The sequence below is a fragment of the Orcinus orca genome, chromosome 15, assembly GCF_937001465.1.
Source record: "Orcinus orca chromosome 15, mOrcOrc1.1, whole genome shotgun sequence".
Classification (NCBI taxonomy): Eukaryota; Metazoa; Chordata; class Mammalia; order Artiodactyla; family Delphinidae; genus Orcinus; species Orcinus orca.
In genome coordinates, this window is record NC_064573.1 from 17,478,268 (window position 1) to 17,499,613 (window position 21,346).

The following is a 21,346-nucleotide window of genomic DNA, read 5'->3' on the forward strand; positions in this document are numbered from 1 at the left end:
GGCCATGGCTCACGGGCCCAGCTGCTCCGCGGCATGTGGGATCCTCCCGGACCAGGGCACAAACCCGTGTCCCCTGCATCGGCAGGCGGACTCTCAACCACTGCGCCACCAGGGAAGCCCGATTTCTATTTGTTTTGAGGTGATATTATTAGAGGAATTCCTTTTAAACAGCCAGGGGAAAAATCAGATTTTTCAAAGTGAATGGCTAAATTGGCCAGTTTTCCCTTTTGTAGTACCTCTTGTGCTCTACAATGCTGGTTATCCCAAAATAAGATTATTTTGCTTGAAACAGGTTTCTCTCAATGCACCTACCATATTTTTCATAATGCAATTTATATAGGATTCTAGTCAATAAAAAGAAATATGGTTTTCTTCTAAACCCTCACAGAAATCTGTACCACATCTTAATCAAGCCACACAATCTAAAGGTAGCCTGAACGATCTATGGGCGGCAGCATGCTCGCTGCTCTGACAACATGTTAAGGGAGCCTTTGGCGTCATTTAAATTCTTTGGCTATTGAGCATTCTTGCTTCTAGTCCTCATGGCATGAAATGAGTAAATCAACTGATAAAAGCCATACATCACATACATTTAACTGAACTCTTACAGATTAAAATATAGTTTATGTAGCATTTATTCATTTATTTATTTATTTATTTTTTGTAGTACGCGGACCTCTCACTGTTGTGGCCTCTCCCCTTGCGGAGCACAGGCTCCGGACGCCCAGGCTCAGCGGCCGTGGCTCACGGGCCCAGCCGCTCCACGGCATGTGGGATCTTCCCGCACCGGGGCACGAACCCGTGTCCCCTGCATCGGCAGGCGGACTCTCAACCACTGCACCACCAGGGAAGCCCTAAACCACGACTTTTTATAGACAAGAAAACCTTTAAAATTTAGAGGGAATAACAAAACATATCTATAGCATTATTTTTAAAAAAGCAGTGAAAACTGAATAAAGCAAGAAATAGTTTTTAAAAATCTTTAAATGAAATAATTTTCTCTAGTAGCTGCTGAAACAAGTTCCATAATTGTGAAGTACAAATGACTTTCAGCAAAGTTGGAAGTTTGCAAAATAATTTATATTTAAGGTGGATGATTTTTTTTAATCAATGAATTGATACATTAAAAAGTAAGAGCAACCACCATCATCTCATTTTTGCAGAAAACCGGATGCTCCTCAATGTAGTCAACTACTTATTTGCAGCAGTGACACAAGTCTATAGGTTTTTAAATATAGGCTTTGTAAATTTTCAAGGGAGATCATAAAGCTCCCTCAACTTCTTCCCAGTGAAAGAAATTTAAGGGCAGTCAAGTGATAACAGTAAAGAACCTGCTACACAGAGCTTTAAAAGGAAAAAGGGAGAGGAAAAAAATACAACTTCCCTTTGTTTTTTGTTTTTTCTCCCTCCCTTTAATTATTGTTAAAAATTTTACTGATATTTACTGGGCATGCTTCTTTTCAAATTATTGATTACTATTAAGTTAATGCTTCTTGCTTCACAATAGTTGTAGATTTATATGGTCAGATTTTACATTTTAACCATACGCACCAAAAATAAGAGTTTATCATTCTTAATACCAATAAAAATATTTATACTAGGTTGTTTTTATCCTCCGTTCATTGAAAGAAATTGAGCTGAATGCATTTGGAGATCCAGTAATTGAAACTGCTTTAAGCCTATAAAAAGACAGGCTGAACATATGCAGTGTACGGCTTTCATAAATTTTACATTATGCCTGATCAGGTGATAAATAATACAGATAAGAATGTTGAATACCCAAACAATGTAAGTAATTTGAAAAAGCAGCATTCATTTCTATAGTATAGGTACAAAGAGTATCTGTAAGTTTCCTCATGTAACCTATGTTGCATAAATTGCTATTACAACTTAGATATTTTCAGTTTACCCTACTATAATTGCAAAACTTTTCATAACACAATAAGTGTATTCCTCTACATGTTCCAAGGCTTTAGTAATGATCCTAGCCTCTGAATTAGAAGGTTCTCAGAAAATCAAATGCACATCTAGCAGGTTCACTGTTATAGCAACAATGAGCAAACCTGGACCAAATAAACAGTCTGCTTCTTTCTACTTCAATATCAAAAAGGGCACTAAAGGGTATCAAAAACTAAACACTCCATCAGTGCAAGTTTCCATCCTTTCCATCAACATATTTAACTCCACTGTAAATGACCTAAAAGCATTTTCCAATACTGGACGTTAAAGATATCATGGTTACCAGTGGTGATGTCATCATCCACAAGGTCGTGCTCTTCCTCTTGGACTTTGGCTTCTGGCCCTGAGGCATCAGGAGCAGTGGTAATAGTCTGCATGGCTTCTGCTGAGACCCCAGCTAAAACAAATGGGAAGCACAAGGGTTAGTTTTTAAAAACTAAAAGAAAGGTGGGGCTTCCCTGGTGGCGCAGTGGTTGAGAATCCTCCTGCCAATGCAGGGGACATGGGTTCGAGCCCTGGTCCAGGAAGATCCCACATGCCGCGGAGCAACAAAGCCCGTGCGCCACAACTACTGAGCCTGCGGTCTACAGCCGGCGAGCCACAACTGCTGAAGCCCATGCGCCTGGAGCCCGTGCTCCGCAACAGTAGCCACAGCAATGAGAAGCCCCGTGCACCGCAGAGAAGAGTAGCCCCTGCTCACTGCAACTAGAGAAAGCCCCCTCGCAGCAATGAAGACCCAATGCAGCCAAAAATAAATAAATAAATTTATAAAAAAAAAAGAAAGGTGGACCAAAACTCTTAAAGCATTTTAATTGACTTACTGGATGCAAATGCAATATGTTAAAAAGAAATACAATATATTCACCAAAATTAGGGAGAGACAGAAATTAATGAACAAAATATTCATGTGTTCTATTGCTTTATATATATATATATATATATATATATATATATGAGTGTATATATATATATGTATGTACATGGATGCAAACTATACTGACTTTTAACTAAGATCTGGGGACAGAAAAATGATGAAGTAAATTACAGTTTTACTTGATTCCTTTCAATGTTTTTGCTACAGTTACTTTAGCAAATTTAGACATAATTATGCTAAAAAGAGGGAGAAAAAAACCTAGAGAGTGCAGGACTATTTTAAAAGTTTACTTCTCTTTAATATTAGTTTGCTTATAATTTGGGGGTTGGGAAGACGGATGATGACAAAAGAGGGATTTGTGTTCTGATTCTGTGTAAAAGACCTGAAATGCATTGCCCCAAGAGCATAATCTCTCTCTGTCTCTGAAGGAATTAGATATGAGGTCAGATAATTATGGAACTGAAAGAACCTAACTGAAAGCAGACAGGTGAACTAGATCAGGGCACCAAAAACTTCCATTCTGTAAACCACCTGAGAATTTGAAAGTTCATACGAAGGTCTTTTCCTTACTTACCTATTTTCCCATCTTTGATGATACATAGGTTTCCCCCCTCCACTATCTGAAAGTAGAGCACTGCTGTGAAACCTTTTGTAAGCCAGAATGATATAAAGCAAAGAAGCAATCACCTTAGGACACATCTTCCTAACAAAGGCACAGAATTCAAGACAAAGCACAGATGCTCACAGACACAATTCAAACCAATGGCAGCTTGATGCTGAGATGCTGAGCTAGTTCCCAGGGAAGGAGCTTGGTGGTGCCACTCTAAGCCGCTCTTGGTGTGCCTGGCTCTGTGACAGCTCACTGCTAAACAAACGCTGAGTGCTATTATTGCCTTTTGTCTTTTTTCATAAAAGCGAAAATCCTCTTGAGCTATGTTTCAATCAGCAAAAACAGGTACTGACGACAATCTTTCATAAAAGTGAAGGGTTGTAAAGCAAACTTTCAAAAAGAGGAGAATGCCTATATTTTGTTGTCAATTTGCATCTAATTAGGCAATGGATAGGAGGGGGTGTCCAATATTTTACACACGGTTACCAAGAGGTATTGCTCAATCGTGGTATATAAAAATGTCACCCACTGGAACTTACTTCAGGAGTTGAACATTTGAATCAAATCTTCTTAATAAGTACTTCGATAACTGCACATATAAAATCCAACAATATTTTTAAAACCAGAAGCTACAAATATTCCAGGATTTCTTTTCTTCCAAGATGCATTAACTGAATTTCTATATGAAATTCAACCTTGCTGCCTCAGGTTTATGAAAGGCACCAAGAGGAAGAATCTTAGTCATAAACCACCATGAATGATCCAGAAGTAGACCTACCAGTAGGCAGTTCCAAGGCCTAACAATTTAAATTTGGGGAGGAGAACGTCATTTTTTTTTTTTTTTTTGTGCGGTACGCGGGCTTCTCACTGCTGTGGCCTCTCCCGTGGCGGAGCACAGGCTCCAGACACACAGGCTCAGCGGCCATGGCTCATGGGCCCAGCCGCTCCGCAGCATGTGGGATCTTCCCGGACCAGGGCACGAACCCGTGTCCCCTGCATCGGCAGGCGGACTCTCAACCACTGCGCCACCAGGGAAGCCCAAGAACGTCATTTTAGTGCAACCACTTTATTCAGTATTGCTCCAACAAAAGAATGAACAGTGCTAAATGAATGGTCCCCAATAACAAAAAATGACAAAGGCCATCCCTTTACAGCATCACTTTTGTTGTTAGGTTTTCAAGATAAAATTTTAAAATAAAGAGGAATTACTAGAAAAATAATATTATGTTAATTATTTGATTAAAGATGGTTATCAGTAAAATAATCACAAAGAAGAGATAAGAAGGTAGACGCCACATTTCTACAGACTTACTGCTTAAGCACAAAATCAAAGATCGTTGTTTCAGATTATTAAACCAAAATATAAATCTCTGAAATCTTTCAGTCTCATTCCATGCTTAACAGTTGATAATTTTGAAAATGATCAGAGAAACAGGGAAATGATATTAAGGAACAGTTTAGATGGCAACAATCATTTATTATTAGTATTTTCCTTTCCTGTAAAATTAATGGATTCCATGAAAATAAAGCTAGTATTTATGTGTAACAAGTTTATAAATCCATTTAAATTTATCTCATTTAATCAGAGAGGTCAAGTACTTGCTTGGCATAACACAGTTACTAAATTCAAGAACCAGTATTGATGTGTAGATCTTCCGATTTCAACCCCAATATCCTTTTACCAGTAAGTCCTCCCGGGGACTGAGTTGCTCAGGGCAGGATAGGAGGCATGACAGAATATCACAGCACAAGCATGAGAAGTCATGGAATCCCATGATATTGAGTATAATTACTGTGAAGTCCTCCATGGTGTTCTTGGGCTATACTAGACAACTGTTCAACTGAGGGCATTCAGTATTTTGGAACAGAGCTTAAGAAGCAAACGTGGATATCTCAAAGTAACCAAGGTTGAAAGACCAAGAAGTATCTATGCTGAAACTGGTTCTTTGATCGATGCCGTCCAAAACAAAGTAAGGGTTATAAAATCCTATATATCTTGTCAGAAAAAAAGAAAATAGAGTTGATCATTGAACAATGCAGGGGTTAGGGGCACCAAACCTCTGTGTAGTCAAAAATCTGGGTGTAACTTATAGCTGGCCCTCCATATCCATGGATACAACCAACCACAGATCATGTAGTACTGTAGTATTTACTACTGAAAACAATCCACATATAAGTGAACCCACTCAGTTCAAACCCACGTTGTTCAAGGGTCAACTGTACAAACAACAAAAAAAATAAAACTACAAATCAATATCTCTCATGAATATAGTCTCGAAAATCCTTGACAAAATATAAGTATTACATTGATTTTTGAATCAGTGTAACACGATCCTTACATTAATTCAAAAAATCAATCAATGTAAACCAAAATATTAAGAGGTTAAAGAAGAAAAAAAATCATATGAACATGTTAATAACTTGATAAAATTTGACACCAATTCATGATTTTAAAAAACCCTCAGAAAAATACAAATAGAAGAGAGAGAGGAACTTGTTCAAGTTAATAAAAGCACCTACTAAAAATCTGCAGCTAACATTATACTTAACAGTGAAAGGCTGAATGCTTTCCTCCTGTGATCAAGAATGAAGTAAAGATGTCCACAATGCCACTCTTATTTAACATATATACAATGGAATATTACTCAGCCATAAAAAGAAACAAAATTGAGTTATTTGTAGTGAGGTGGATGAACCTAGAGTCTGTCATACAGAGTGAAGTCAGTCAGAAAGAGAAAAACAAATACCATATGTTAACACATATATATGGAATCTAAAAAAAAAAATCGTTCTGATGAACCTAGGGGCAGGACAGGAAAAAAGACGCAGACGTAGAGAATGGACTTGAGGACACAGGGAGGGGGAAGAGGAAGCTGGGACGAAGTAAGAGAGTGGCATTGACATACATACACTACCAAAGGTAAAATAGATAGCTAGTGGGAAGCAGCTGCATAGCACAGGGAGATCAGCTCAATGCTCTGTGACCACCTAGAGGGGTGGGATAGGGAGGGTGGAAGGGAGGTGCAAGAGGGAGGGGATATGGGGATATATGTATACATATAGCACTTCATTATACAGCAGAAACTAACACAACATTGTAAAGCAATTATACTCCAATAAAGATGTAAAAACAAACAAAACAAAACAAAAAAACCCCACAGCATTGGAAATTTCTAGCCAGTGCAATAAAGCAAGAAAAGAAAACACATACAGTTTGGAATGGATGAGGTAATCCTACTCAATGAAAAAATAACTGTCTATGTGGAAAATCTAAATGAATCTACAAAAAATAAGCAAACTAATAAGTGAGTACAGCAAGGCTGCAAAATACAAGAAAAAAATTCTTAATTATATTTCTATATGTTAACAATGAATACGTGGACACCTAAACTTAAAAGAAAAATACTAGTAACGCTGGCTCAAAAAAGACTGAAATACTGTAAAAAAAGACTGAAAAGATGTAAATACCAAAAAAAAATAGATGAAACCTACAAAACACTGACAAAACATCGAAGGTATAAATAAATGAAATGGAGAGACATACCATGTTCATAGGTTGAAAGATTCTACATAGTAATGATGTCAATTTTCTGTATACAGGTTTAATGTAATTCCTATCAAAATCCCAGCACGATTTTTTGTACATACAGCCAAATATTTCTAAAATTATATAGAAAGACAAAGGAACTAGAATAGCTAAAAGAATTTTTGAAAAAAAAATAAGGTAGGAAAAATCAGCCAGCCCCGTTGAAGACTTATCATTTAAAGTTATTAAAACTATTTGGTTTTAGATTAAGCGAACAGAACAGAAAACCAGAAAAAGACAAACACAAATATGTCCAACGTTATTTGACAGAGGGGCAAAAAGCAAATCAATGGAGGAAAGATAAGCCTTTTCAGCAAATGGGCTGCTACAACTGGATGGCCACACACAAAAAGTACGAACTTTGAACTACGGCTCACACCTTATTTAAAAATCAGCTCAAAATGAATCTGGGCTTAAATGTAGAACATAAAACTATAAAACTTAAAAAAAAAAATAGTAGGAGAAAATCTTTGGTACCTGAGGCCAGACTTGACACCAAAAGCACAATCCATAAGAGGAAAAACTGGTAAAGTGGACTTCACTAAAATTAAGAACTTCTGCTCTATACATGACCCTATTATAAGGTTAAAAAGACAAGCAACAGACTTAAGAGAAAAGATTCACAAATCACATACCCAACAAGTGACTAGTACCTAGACTATATAAAGCACTCTCAGCACTCTACAGTAAACAGTCTGGTGGTTCCTCAAAAGGTTAAGCATAGAGTTATCCTGTGACCCAGCAATTCCACTGCCAGGGATGAAAACATATGTCCACACAAAGACTTGTACAGGAATGCTCACAGCAGCATTACCCATAAAAGCCAGAGTGTATAAACAATCTGAATGTCCAAAGACTGATGCATAAATGTATAAATATATCACAATTTACTGATGAATAGATAATTGTGATAAAGTCATACAATGGGATATTAATCAGCAATACAAGGAAATGAAGCACTAAGTAAAAGAAACCAGCCACAAAAGAGCACATGTTGCATGGCTCCATCTAGTTATACTAATGAGTCTATAGTTTCTTTTTGGTGTAATGAAAATGTTCTGAAATTGATGGTGGTGATAGCTGCACAACTCAGAATATGCTAAAAGCCACTGGATTGTACCGTTTTAAGTGTGAATTTAATGGCATATGAATTATATCTCAAAGAAGCTGTTTTTATAAAGTTTGGGGCTTCCCTGGTGGTGCAGTGTTTGAGAGTCCGCCTGCCCATGCAGGGGACACGGGTTCGTGCCCCGGTCCGGTAAGATCCCACATGCCGCGGAGCGGCTGGGCCCTTGAGCCATGGCCGCTGAGCCTGCGCGTCCGGAGCCTGTGCTCCGCAATGGGAGAGGCCACAACAGTGAGAGGCCCGCGTTCCGCAAAAAAAAAAAAAAGTTTGCTTTTCTACCATTCCAGATCAACCAAGAAATCCACACCGCTTCTGTGTACTCTTTTGGTATCATTTCTGCCGTGTAGCTGAAGAAAACAGGGAGACAAGGGCCACATAGAACACTTATGCAATAAGAAAACAAATTCACCCTGAATGTTTTTCTTGTGTCAGGAAGGAGTAATGCTCCCTTTTTTTTTTTTTTTTTTAATTTATTTATTTATTTACGGCGGTGTTGGGTCTTCGTTTCTGTGCGAGGGCTTTCTCTAGTTGCGGCGAGCGGGGGCCACTCTTCATCGCGGTGCGCGGGCCTCTCACTATCGCGGCCTCTCCTGTTGCAGAGCACAGGCTCCAGACGCGCAGGCTCAGTAGTTGTGGCACACGGGCCTAGTTGCTCCGCGGCATGTGGGATCTTCCCAGACCAGGGCTCGAACCCGTGTCCCCTCCATTAGCAGGCAGATTCTCAACCACTGCGCCACCAGGGAAGCCCTCCCTTTTTAATTTAAAAAATTAAACTATATTCTTGATTTTGACCATATTTGTAACTCATTCTGTTAGTTCTTATAGTCAAATTCTCTGGGTTATTTTGTTTACAAATCAATACAAAAAGATTGATTTGGTTACTTCAAAATTCTATATATTTCCATTTTTAAGGATCAGCTAAAATATCTTAACTTGAAGTCTAACTGGGCATTGTCATGATAACAAAATACCTAAGATTCCAACCTTTGTTGGAAGATATAAAGGTAAGAGATACTGAGAATGGAAAGGCCAAATTACTACAATCAAATACAAATGGCACAGATCATTTAAAGCTAATTTTAATAAGTTTGTTTTAAGGAAATGATAGAAGATTTCCTTTTGAACTTTTGGACCATAAAGTTATGGTAAAAGATGAGCAAAACCCATTATTTAACCCTTCTAAGCATGGTAATCATTACCTGCCAAAAAAAAAAGAAACATTTTTTTAAATTCCCAACCATAACCTCCATATTTCTGATCTCCACAGTATTTAGTTACATGCTACATTACTATCTTATAATAGGCAGACATAACAGACAGCAGACATTCTGCATAAGGCAAAACTATAGGATACAAATCAAATCAGTGATTGCCAGAGGCTAGGGGTGTGATAGGAAGGCTGACTACAAAATGGTCTAAGCAACTATTTTAGAATAACGAAAATAATCTATATTTTAATCCTGGGAGTAGAAATATGACTATCTACATTTGTTAAAAATTCACAGAACTGTACACTAAAAAGAGTGAATTTTACTACATATAAATTATACTCAATAAACCTAACTTAAAAAAAAAAGATACAATAGAAGGTACTACATCACTGTCACTAAAAAGAATTGAGGTTATGCCACAATACAATGCTATTTGCAATGAAACACAATGACCAGAAAAAAAATGTATCACTTTCTTCCTGGTATTAAAAAACTAAACTTTTTTGAAACATAAAAGTCACCTCATCACTCTCCACTATCAGTAAGATGATGAAATATTCCTGAGAAATATTAGGACACCGACATGGAGGCTTCAGTTTCTTGCATATTGATAATCAAGATTATAAGCACTGTCAATTAAATATATGGTAGTTCTTTGCTATTTTCTTACGTACTTGATGTAAGTGATCTTATCTGTCAAACTATGCCATAAAATCTAAGACATTCATTTTCTGAATATCCACAAAATACTTGGCAGTAAAGAATATCTCATAAAGATTCAATAAATACATCGTGAATAGAACTCAATACCTTCAATCCCATGACACAAATTATGCTATTTAAATATACTATAAAATAATAGTGATTCAATAAATACATCGTGAATAGAACTCAATACCTTCAATCCCGTGACACAAATTATGCTATTTAAATATACTATAAAATAATAGTAAGTGTGCTTTGGTGAAAGACATACAATAAAAAGGTGCAACAAAGAGATACAATAAAAAAAGATACAAAGAAGTCATGGGAAAATGTGAGGTACTTAAAAAACCAAATCCAGATTCACACACAAAAAAAAAATGAACACACATTATGCAGACAATGGGTATAAATGGGTTCTACGCTGTGAATCAGAAGGAGAACAAGGAAAAAATGGAACGGAGGAGAAAACTGTTATCAGTAAGTTTGGACACAGCAGAGAAAGGAAGGAGGCTTGGCTGTGGCAGCAGCAGAAGTAAGAAACAGAGGACAGGGAAGAGTATGATGAGATCTTCACGCCATCTAGATTTCTAAATACTTAGACCACTATTCATTGTGAGAGATGTATATAGACAACTGTCCCATTTGTATGCAATATTTTTAATCACCTTAGAAAAACATTTTTTAATGTAAATATGGAAATACAGTTTTCAAAATCAATGAGATAAAACTGCACTTGCCTCTTCCCATCTGTAAAATCAGGTCCATTATTATAAGATTTATCTTTCAAAAGCTTGTAAATCATTGGGTTTCCGTTGTTATGGAAAAATCCCAAGGAAATTCTTGGTCAACCCAATACCTTTATAAACATTTTTTTCCTATTGGCTAATAATATCTGAGTAATGATTAATAATGTGAACTCAGAAGACTTCAGTGTCATGTGATTAACTTAACAATCAAAGACTAAATACTAAATTTTAATAGAATAACATTTAAAACACAGCACTTTAACCAGTACTGCAATATAAAACCATTTAAATTCATTATTATTTTATTGGCGATTAGAGGGAAGTGTTAAACAATATTCCTAGGACTCAGAAAGAAAAATGTATACCAGAATATTTACAAATATTAACAAACATTGTATTTCTGATTCCCATTAAAATATAGATTTCCACTGAGACTGAAAAATGGATCTAAAAGAATAGCAGGTATTTTTATTTCATCAGTTTTTCCCAACTGTGGTTTTCCAGTGGTCCAATTAAAGTACATGAGGCAAGAATCTGATACACACATTTACTCTGAATAAAGTAAAATTTCACAATAAGGAAGGGAGGGGGTGCATATCTAGAATTTATTTTCAGGCAGCAGGCTTGAATTTATTGGAAGCAGATCTCCTCATTGACTGACCACACTGCTCCGCATTCCCCGCAATCCTTATGACAGACAGACGGTCTGCCTCGCATTAATTCACTTCACACCACGTCTATCGATCCGCAGCCAGTTCCCTAGTCTCTCTGCACACATTGCCTGTCTGGCTGCCTACATCCACATCAGCACATACACACAAAGGCCAGAGAAAGATAACCTTTTGCTTTCCATTAAAGACACAGTGTCCACTTTTCCTTCCCCAATAACACCAAAAATATAAAATATAACATTATAGATGTCTCAGAGAAAAGCCTTCCTATAAGAAATGGTGAAGGTATTTATCCCTAAATCTAAATAGAGATCATTTCAATTTATCAAAAACAAGTTAGTTTAATAAAGGCCACAGAGCAATTAGAGAAATGAAAAATATAGTTAAAAATAAAGAAAATGTCTTCAAGCCTGAATACAAATATAATAGTCATTTGGTAACATAAGTTTTGATAGTTATTTTTAATGGGATGAAATACATTTTTCCTAGTTAGCACTTTTTTTTTTTTTTTAAGAAAACTGCTCTCACACGAAATGCAATTATAAACAATTCTGAAAGCAACAGAGGAAACACACTTACTGAAACATACACAAGGAACAGAAAACATAATTAGGAAGTATACTATAGCAATAGAATATTAATGTAAGGGGATAAAGCTTTATTATTCCTCTTTCCCAACAAGAACCTGAAACACATCCAAGGTAAAAATCACACCTAATGCTTTTAATTCATTGCATGTACTTTTTCAAAGATTTCTGTTTGATTTGCAGGCTATGAGCTGACTCAACAGCAATTTTGGTTTCAGAAGACACAATAAAACGAAGATTTATTGTTCAACCTACAACATGTTGAGAAACAAAGGCAAATCTGTCTTGACACACAACTGTACTAAAGCATAAACTTAAAATAATGACCTCTGGCTGACTGAGAAACCCAAAGTATATATCTCAAAACTGGGTAAAGTATATCCTCCTGGATAAGAAAGTACCTTTGAAACCATTTATGGCTTCTGTTGTTGTTGCTAGGATTACCCAGACAGAGGTTATACCACCACGCGGTAACAAAAAAGTGCACTAAATAAATCAGCATGTTGTTCTTTATCATCACATTAACTTGCTTTAGAAATCAAAGAAAGGTAAACTGATAAAAGCTGCTAAAGCTAAGGACAGCTTTGAAATAGGGAGTGAAGATTTGGGCCTGAAAGATGGGAGGGATCTGAATAAGAAAGAGGCTGGCACTGCCAATCTGAGTAAAGCAAAGCCACAAATATGAAGAAAATGGGTAACCGTGCCAAGTTCCCTCATTCTCTTCAACACCCAGGCTACTACATACCAAGCCCGTGCCAGGAACTAGCCATAACAGGTGACACAAAGTGAAGGAGACACCCTTACCTCCCAAGAAGCTCACATGTGAGGTGAGGCCATGGGGACTCATTAACAAAATATAAGCACGAGTAATAATTTGATTTGTGTTTTGCAAAGATCGCTCCTGAAACACCATGAAGAATGATGTGGAAGGACTCAAAAACAGACATAGCAACAAGGCCAGTGCAAAACTTTCTACTTTCTAAAGTAGCAGACCTTACTTCTTGGAGCTCTTACAAGTTCCCTAGAAGTGCCAGGAGGAAAACGGGGCCTCCAAAGTCCCCAGCTTTACCTTTTCATCTGTGGGAGTGTGTGCGCAAGCACAGCGTATGCAAGTTTTCATTTGAAGAAAGGATACCACTTTGTTTCAAATGTTTGAAAACCAATGATCTAGATTTTTTTAAAAATAAAAATGGTATAAATGGGGAGAAAATCAAGAGTTTTTTTTGAGGGGGGGCATTGAACGTAGGGAAGGACAAGGAGGGAAGAGTCTTCGACTTTTTTTTGGAATGATGGTTGTGCTAGGTAAAGGGGATAAAAATGAAAAGGGGAAAACTCAAGGACTTTAGAGAAACGTAGAGCTTTGTGGAAAATATAGATTTTTTAAGTGAAAACACAGTGAGCATCTGAATAAAAATCAATTAAGTCTGCTTGGGATGGGGTGAGGAAGAGAGCACATGTCAAAAAGAACCTCATGGAAAGGAAATATTTGAGTTGCATCTTAAAGTATATATGAGAATTTACCATGGAATGACAAAAAGTGAAAAAAAATTCAAGGAAGACAGGACAATATGCTAAAGGATCCTGATGTAGCTACAGAAGTGGGTAGCAAAAGCACACGAGGTGTGTGGAGAGGCAAAAATGAGGCTAAAAGGTCAGTTAAGGTGAGAGCCCTAAAGGCAATGAGAAACAGGGTGCTAACAGGAAATATGAAGCAGGAAGGGAATATGTTTTATTCTTTAAGGCTCCAGCATGGTACATGGAGAGAAAAGGTCAACAGGTGGTAAATATAACCACAAGACTGCCAGGGTTGGTGGCCGTGCAATGACAGTAAACAAGAACTTTAAGACTTGAGATTTTAGGACAAGTAAGGGTAACCCTATAACACCTCTTTCTCATCGTCAGCGCAGTCCAGAAATTTAGTTTGTATAGAGCCAGAAGAAGCTGTTTGAAGTCAATTATGAAGGCAGAGAGTTTGATCTATACTTGCAGACAGTCCCAAAAAGGCAACCAGTGAAAAGTAATAACTTCTGGCAACTCAGCCAAGCTGCCTTGTATCCTCGTATGCAACTCAATGAAAACAAGACATGAGACAGTGGTACATTAGCTATTAAATTCAATAATGGATACAAGTGGTATAGCTTAGTGTAGTACCTGGGATATAATAAGTGCTCAATGAACAGCTTTATTAATATCATTAATACTATTACCATTGCTTTTATTATTACTAATTTTGGCTTATTTTATTAAATTATGTTTTTCTCTAGAAGTACTTACTACCTTCAACATTCGACCTTTTTTTCTATTTCATGAACTCATTTAGTTGTCTTTTTTTAAACTTTTATTAAGCGCTGCTTTACTCCTTTTAGAACTACATTGGCAGACACCTTAGGACATCTGTTTATATATAAGCCACTTGCAGTCAAAAACAGAATATTTACATTTCAAAGAACAAATTTATCTTATGATTACTTCTGTTATTGCCAATCCTACACACATAAGTAGGAAAGCTTTTGACCTCTTAATCTCTTAACACACAATGAATAATTGATTTGAAAATAAAGACACAGGACTCGTTTTAATACTATCCTAGTAGATGACACATTTAATTGGTAGCAATATTCTGAAGTAAGATCACACAAAAGGCATTTGTGATATGCCAATAATTTCTCACAGTATTAACTTAGATAAATATTGTGATATGCTCTGACTTCATTATTGAGAATATTAAGTTCTTCTACAGATAACAAGAAAAACATTTGGATGGATGAAACCCATTAAGAAGTGATAAGTATAGATAGTAAATAAACAAGGGCTTGTGAGACTAGAGGCAAAACTCCTTAAGCTGTTTTAAGTATGGATAGTAAGTTAAGATATGGTAGAAGATACGCTATATGTTAAAAAGGATGAAACAAGCGAGAATGCTACTTACAAACAAACAAATGGAAAAACCAAGTCATCATATAAATGGAAAGCTGTAACACTTCTGGAAGTAAACATCTGCATGACTTTGGGCTTGCCAATGAGTTTTTAGATGACTAAAAGCGTGAGTCATGAAAGATATAACTGATAAATTGGACCTTATCAAAATTTAAAACTTTTGTTCTATAAATGATGTTGTTAAGAAAATAAAGACAAGCCAAAGACTGAAGAAAAATATTTGAAAAGATTACATATCTATTAAAGGACCTGTATATATGAAGAACTCTAAAGACCCAACGATAAGAAAACAAGCAACCTAAAAGGAAAAGAAACTTGGACAAAAGACCTAAACAGACATTTCACCAAGGGGGATATATGGATTGCAAATAATCATGTGAAAACAAGCTCAACATCACTAGTCATTATGGAAATTCAAATTAAAATCACAATGAGACATCACTACGCATGTCTTAGAATGACCAAAATTTTCAAAAAACATTTTTAATTAAAAAAAAAAAAGGCCTGACTATATCATGCTGGTAAGGATGCAGACCAACAGGAAATACCATTCACGGCTGGCAGGAACGTAAAAGTTTGCAGCTACTTTGGAAAACAGTTTGGCAGGTTTTTTTTTATAATTACACTCACATTTACCAAATGACCGAGCAATTCCACAATGAAGATTCCGTGTGCTGCAACTAAGACCCAACGCAGCCAAAAATAAAAAATAAATTTTTAAAAAGTAAAAAAATTTTTTAAATAAATGTAAATAAATAAAAGGTCTATTCCTCAGTTAAGTGCCTGCTAAGAGCTTGGTACTGGGTCATTTGGGAACAAAAAATAAGGTCCTGGACCTTAGCCCGAAGGACATCAAAATGCAGTACTTACTACATATATTTATTTTTATGAAGACTGTGTTACTTCGTTATCATAATGACACACAAATCATGTCTCAAACTGTAATTATATATTCATTCATGGAATATAAAGAAAGAAGTAAAATGCTAGACCTCAAAGAAAACTAAGTAAGCAGGCGCATGAAATATGTTTACTTCAGCCTGGAAACATGATAAAATGGCATCAAACTGCTGAAGATATAAACATCCATGCACTGGAATGAGTAGAACGCCTCTAGAGATGCACATCATTATTCTGCTACACTACACTGATTAAATCTCACAATTTATTTTAAAGACTATTCATATCTAGCCAATGATTTAGAGGAGGATGGAAAGTTGAATTAACTAAGAGCACCAATCATTGCCTCTGGCAGAGCTTTTAAAGAATTAACTTGCAAACAAAGTTATAAAAAGAATGAAAAATGAGTCAGATGAGTACCAAGATAGCAAAGAAACTACAATGTACGGAGAATATAAACTTTCGTTTTTTAATTAATTCCACCAAAAACAAAATTTTGAATATGTTTTAAAATTAAGCAGCCACTCTGAGATTACAAATCACATTTTTTTCCCCTAGTCTGGCACCAGGCGGTGGGTGCTGGGGGGTGGGAAAGAACCAGGAAAGGAATTACAGAATCACTAAAAAAAAAAAAAAAAAACTATCATTAAAGAAACTTGAGAAGATTAACAAAGTAGATCAACCACTCTTGCAGAGAATGCCGACCATACAAAACTGTGCTTTCAAAAGGCTGAATGAATGATTCCGATCCACCTGGTGTCACGAGAATCCAGGAAATCTAATTCTGCAGCCGCCCCGCCCTCACCACTAATTTCGCCTGGAGGGTTCCACAGCACATCGTTAAAATATGTTTAATTCTTTCAGCATAAACAGGTATATATCCACAGGTTACCAGGCAGGTTCACACATTCTTTTCAAATGCTCCTTACTTACAATAATAACTGGGATGAAAATAAAATAGAGGCCAATATATAAAAATATAAAATGTTTGGTATGTACCAAGCCCTTTTCTAAGAAGTGCTTTATATATTAATGCTTCATTAAATGTTATATGAAACATATGTACAACTATATTATAAATACCTGCATGTTTTCAGCTCTTTTATGACTTCCACGGCACCTAAAATAGTGCCAGCAATACTGTAATAAGTTTTTGAGTATTTGTAATGAGTATTAAAAAAATCACAGTTCTGATGAATAAAGAAGTAGAACCAAAATATTTGACAAAAACAACACAAATATGTGACCTCAATTAAATTTAATTAAGATATTGTCATTCTGTTCCCTTTATCCTTCTTATTTACTTACGCTGCATAAAAAGAAATTCTCAATTTATATAAAATTAAAATGACTTCACAGAGTTCAAACTGCTCCAACCTTTTAAATAGTTTTAATACTGCCTTCTGAATACATTCTTTGACATTAGCCCCTGTCATTTCCACATACTGTGATTATCTTCCAGCTGTTGACACGTCATTGCCCTTGGCTACACTGGCCATTCCCATAGTTGTAAACTCTCTCTATAATAGCTCTTACCACCCTGTTTTATTGCTCATTTGGTTACCTGCCTTCCCAAAAGAGACAATAAGCTCCATGAAGACAGGGACCATGACCACCTCGTGTGTCATTATATTCCCCAGGGCCCACAGCTATGTTTAGCACTGAATAAATAGCTACTGAATGAGGAAGGGAACGAAAGAGGGAGAAAAGATAAAAAATATGCTGTGATATATAGATTGAGGAGGACATTTACTTCCAGTTGTTTTTTAATCTTTTATCATTTAAATATGCAGAGCATTCATAAAGGAAGTTTTAGCATATGCCCTATGTATGATATCTATTTTATATACTCTTATTAAGAATCTAAATGTCTATCATAGACATTATATAATGTATATATTAAGAAAACTGTTTTTCCTGGGAATTCCTTGGAGGTTCAATGGTTAGGACTCTGTTCTGAGCTTTCACTGCCAAAGGCCTGGGTTCAATCCCTGGTCGGGAAACTAAGATGCCGCAAGTCGCGGAGCAGAAAAAAAAAGAAAGAAAGAAAGAAAACCGTTTTCCTTAAAAGAAACAGAAAATTCTAAATGCAAAAGAAAATATACTAGGTAATTTAATTTTATATAAACACCATTGAAAAATATTATCTACTCAACTGCTGTATCAACCCCAATCACGTAAGCATATGCATATAATCTTATAAATGTAACTGGAGAGAAGGAAACAAATTTATCGTTTTTAATTACTATAGCCCAGGGTTTCTTAACTTCATCACTACTGATACTTTGCATTGGATAAGCCACTCCATGCCAGTATCACACCCTCCCGCATGTTGGGACAAACAAAAATGCCTCCAAGTGTTGCCAAATATAGGGGTGGGAGTGTGCAAAATTGTTCTGGGTTAGGAAGCACTGCTCAAGTCTAATGAGTCTCAGAGTTCCTAGTCAAAACCTCCAACTCAGGTGAAGTGAGATATATTTCATCCAGAGAGATCCTATCAACATCAACTCGCCCTGCCCCTGCCGTATAATCACTATTACTGATAGAAATGTGCTGTTCCACACCAAGGCTGATTGAGATGCTTTCTCCATATAGTGATTATTATCTAGTTATTATGATTAAATTTTCTATTATAAAAATAAAATAAAATCATGATATCTTTTAAAATAAAATGCTTTTAACCAAAGAAATATTTTAGTCTTTAATCCATGAATAAACCATCAATCATCACATAAAAGATTATAGGAACACTTCAAAAATTAGTGCATATTTAGCTAGGAGATACGTATGTATGTAATAAAATGGGTGGCAATGACAAAGAGTGATAGAAAAAAATAGAAAAAAGAAAATTTATAGATGAAGATGATAGGTTTAAAGCAGCTATAAACATCCAAGTGGAGACGGAGACCACCGAATTAAATGGGATATCATTTTTTTTTTAATATCCAGCATCTAGAACAATGTCATACTCTTGAGTATGTGTACAATACAATTTGGTCAAATGACTTAACGTTGCTTTACATTTTTGCTGGCTATATTTTGAGACAGACTGATAAAAGTTTATTCTGATGAAACCAAGAGATGGGGTTATTTCTTTGAGAATGGGAAAAATCTATTACTCTAATGAAGAGATACAGTACCTGCAGAATGATCACCAACCTGGTAAAGAAATTTGAAATTGGAATGTTTTAATGAATTTAGTTTTCAGTCAGAATTAATTGCTTCTTCCCCTTTTCCTATGTATCCTATTTATACCTGTTGTATGTCAATTATATTTTTAAAACCGTGTGGAACTAATTAATTACCAATCAGAGACTAACCCCCTAAATTTTCCATTTATCTCCAATAAACTACTAGAGGGTGACTTTTTCTCCTGCATATAAGATTCCACTATTAAGGTTCAAACAAAGGGAAGGGGCTTCAATCCTTGAAGGTACAACTGCGGTTTGATTTCTTTCCTCTTTCTCTAACTAAAAAACAAGAACAAAACCAAAAAGAAACAAACAAAAAAAAACTACTTTAAGAACTACAGCAGAAAATGTGGAGATGGTCTTGATTTTCTTACCTTCCCTTTTAATGCATACCTTTTAGATCACTCATCAGTACAGTTTAATCTAACGAAATTGAAGAAAATGTAGAAGCACCTACCACATTGCATGGATTTAGTAGGCATTTGATTTTTTTCTCCTTTTGTATTATTCAACATAATTACTGAGACAAAGCTATCCTCCTGCAAACTTGATGACAGATGACATATTAGATCATCGTATCTCATTTTTAGTAGTAAAACACTATTAAGTATTTTTGGTGGAAATTTAAATTTTAGAAACATTAGCATACTTCAAGTGAAACCCTACCATATTATCAATGTAGAAATCTTTTTTATATCAGCTGAATTTTTGTTGAGTTTTCTAAAAAGGTTGACTTTAAAATCAATAGTCTTGAACAAACATACATAATCAGTAGATGCATACATATCTGTGATTCAAAGGTACTCCATTTTTAGATGAAAAATAACTAGATTTACTTCCCCAAAGTCATGAGACTACCTGAGTAGTAGGGAGAAGGGAGAGTGAGATGGTGGGGTAATAAAGAAATCTTCGAGTGGAGTTGAAAGAGACAGACACTCTCCCAGTGAAGTCCCTCAGTAATCTGAGGGAGGGGCACCACTCCCAGTGGTACTATGTGTATAGGTGTCCTACAAACCCCACCAACTGGGAGAATATGAGTTAGCCAAATGGTATAGCTTCAACTGCAAACTAAAAACTTCTACCTTCAAAATACAGAAACTCATTATTACTATATAATAAAATCTTTTTGATAATCACAGTCCCTATTTAACATTGTGTTGGAGGTACTGGCTAATACAACTGTATAGGAGAAAGCAGTCAGAGGCATAGCAGTTGAAAAAGAAGAGGGAAGACTGTCTCTATTTCCAAATGATGTAATTATATATATCTGAAAAAACCCCAAAGAATCAATGGAAACACTTATAAAATCAGTAAGAAATTTTTATAATAGTATCAGGTTATGTAACTAACGAAATCAACAGTATTCACGTATACAGACAAAAGCCAGTTAAATGTTATAATGGAAGTACAATAAAATTAACTACCTAAGCAACAACTTAATACATGTCCAAAACTACATAAGGAAAATTTTAAATCTCCCGAATGACAAAAAAGTAGACTTGAATAAAGGACATTCTATATTCTTGGATAGAAATCCAACATTATAAAAAAATCAGTTCTCCCTAAGTTTGTTTATAAATTAGATGGAATCCCAATGAAAATGCCATCAGGTTTTTCCCCTCCTAGAGCTAAATAGGTTGATTACAAAGTTCATTTGGAAAAACAAACAAGCAAGAACAGCCAGGAGAAGCCTCAAAAAGAAGGGCTTGAGCCAAAATTACTAATATTAAAATATGAATTATCTACAGGCCAATGGAACAAACTAGAAAACAGACAAAACTACACATAGAAACTTGGTAGTTTCTTACCAAGTGCTTTGGAGACAAAAAGCCATATGGAAAAAGATAATATCCATTTTTTACACACTTAAGCAGGACCAATTCCAAATGACACGTAAGGAAAAAACTGGAAATGATATGGGGAATTCCAATAGCAAGGAAAACTCCATAATTTTGACACAAAATCCTGAAACAATACGAGAAAGGGTCAATAAATTGGGTGATGAGGAAAAGAAAACATCATAAGCAAAGTAAAAAGAAAAATAACAAACCAGGAAATACTTGAACCATATATCAAAAGCGTTTAATCAAACAACCCCATATAAAAATGAGCCAGAGACATGAACTGTTACTTTAAAAGAAATACAAGACACATATAGGAAAAGATGATAAACTCATTCTTAACAATAAAAATACAAAATAAGACAACACTGACATTTCACTTCTCATCTATCAGAGTCACAA

General features: G+C 35.7%; 1 protein-coding gene across 9 annotated transcripts in view; it reads right to left on the reverse strand.

Moving 5' to 3' along the window:
- WDR7 (WD repeat domain 7) overlaps window positions 1-21,346 on the reverse strand; it is a 389,035-nt gene that overhangs the window by 228,147 nt on the left and 139,542 nt on the right. For all 9 annotated transcript variants that reach the window (XM_049698641.1, XM_049698642.1, XM_033421490.2 and 6 more), the window contains one exon: window positions 2,243-2,356. In XM_049698641.1, coding sequence (XP_049554598.1) covers window positions 2,243-2,356 — 114 coding nt within the window. The remainder of the gene's footprint in view (window positions 1-2,242; window positions 2,357-21,346) is intronic.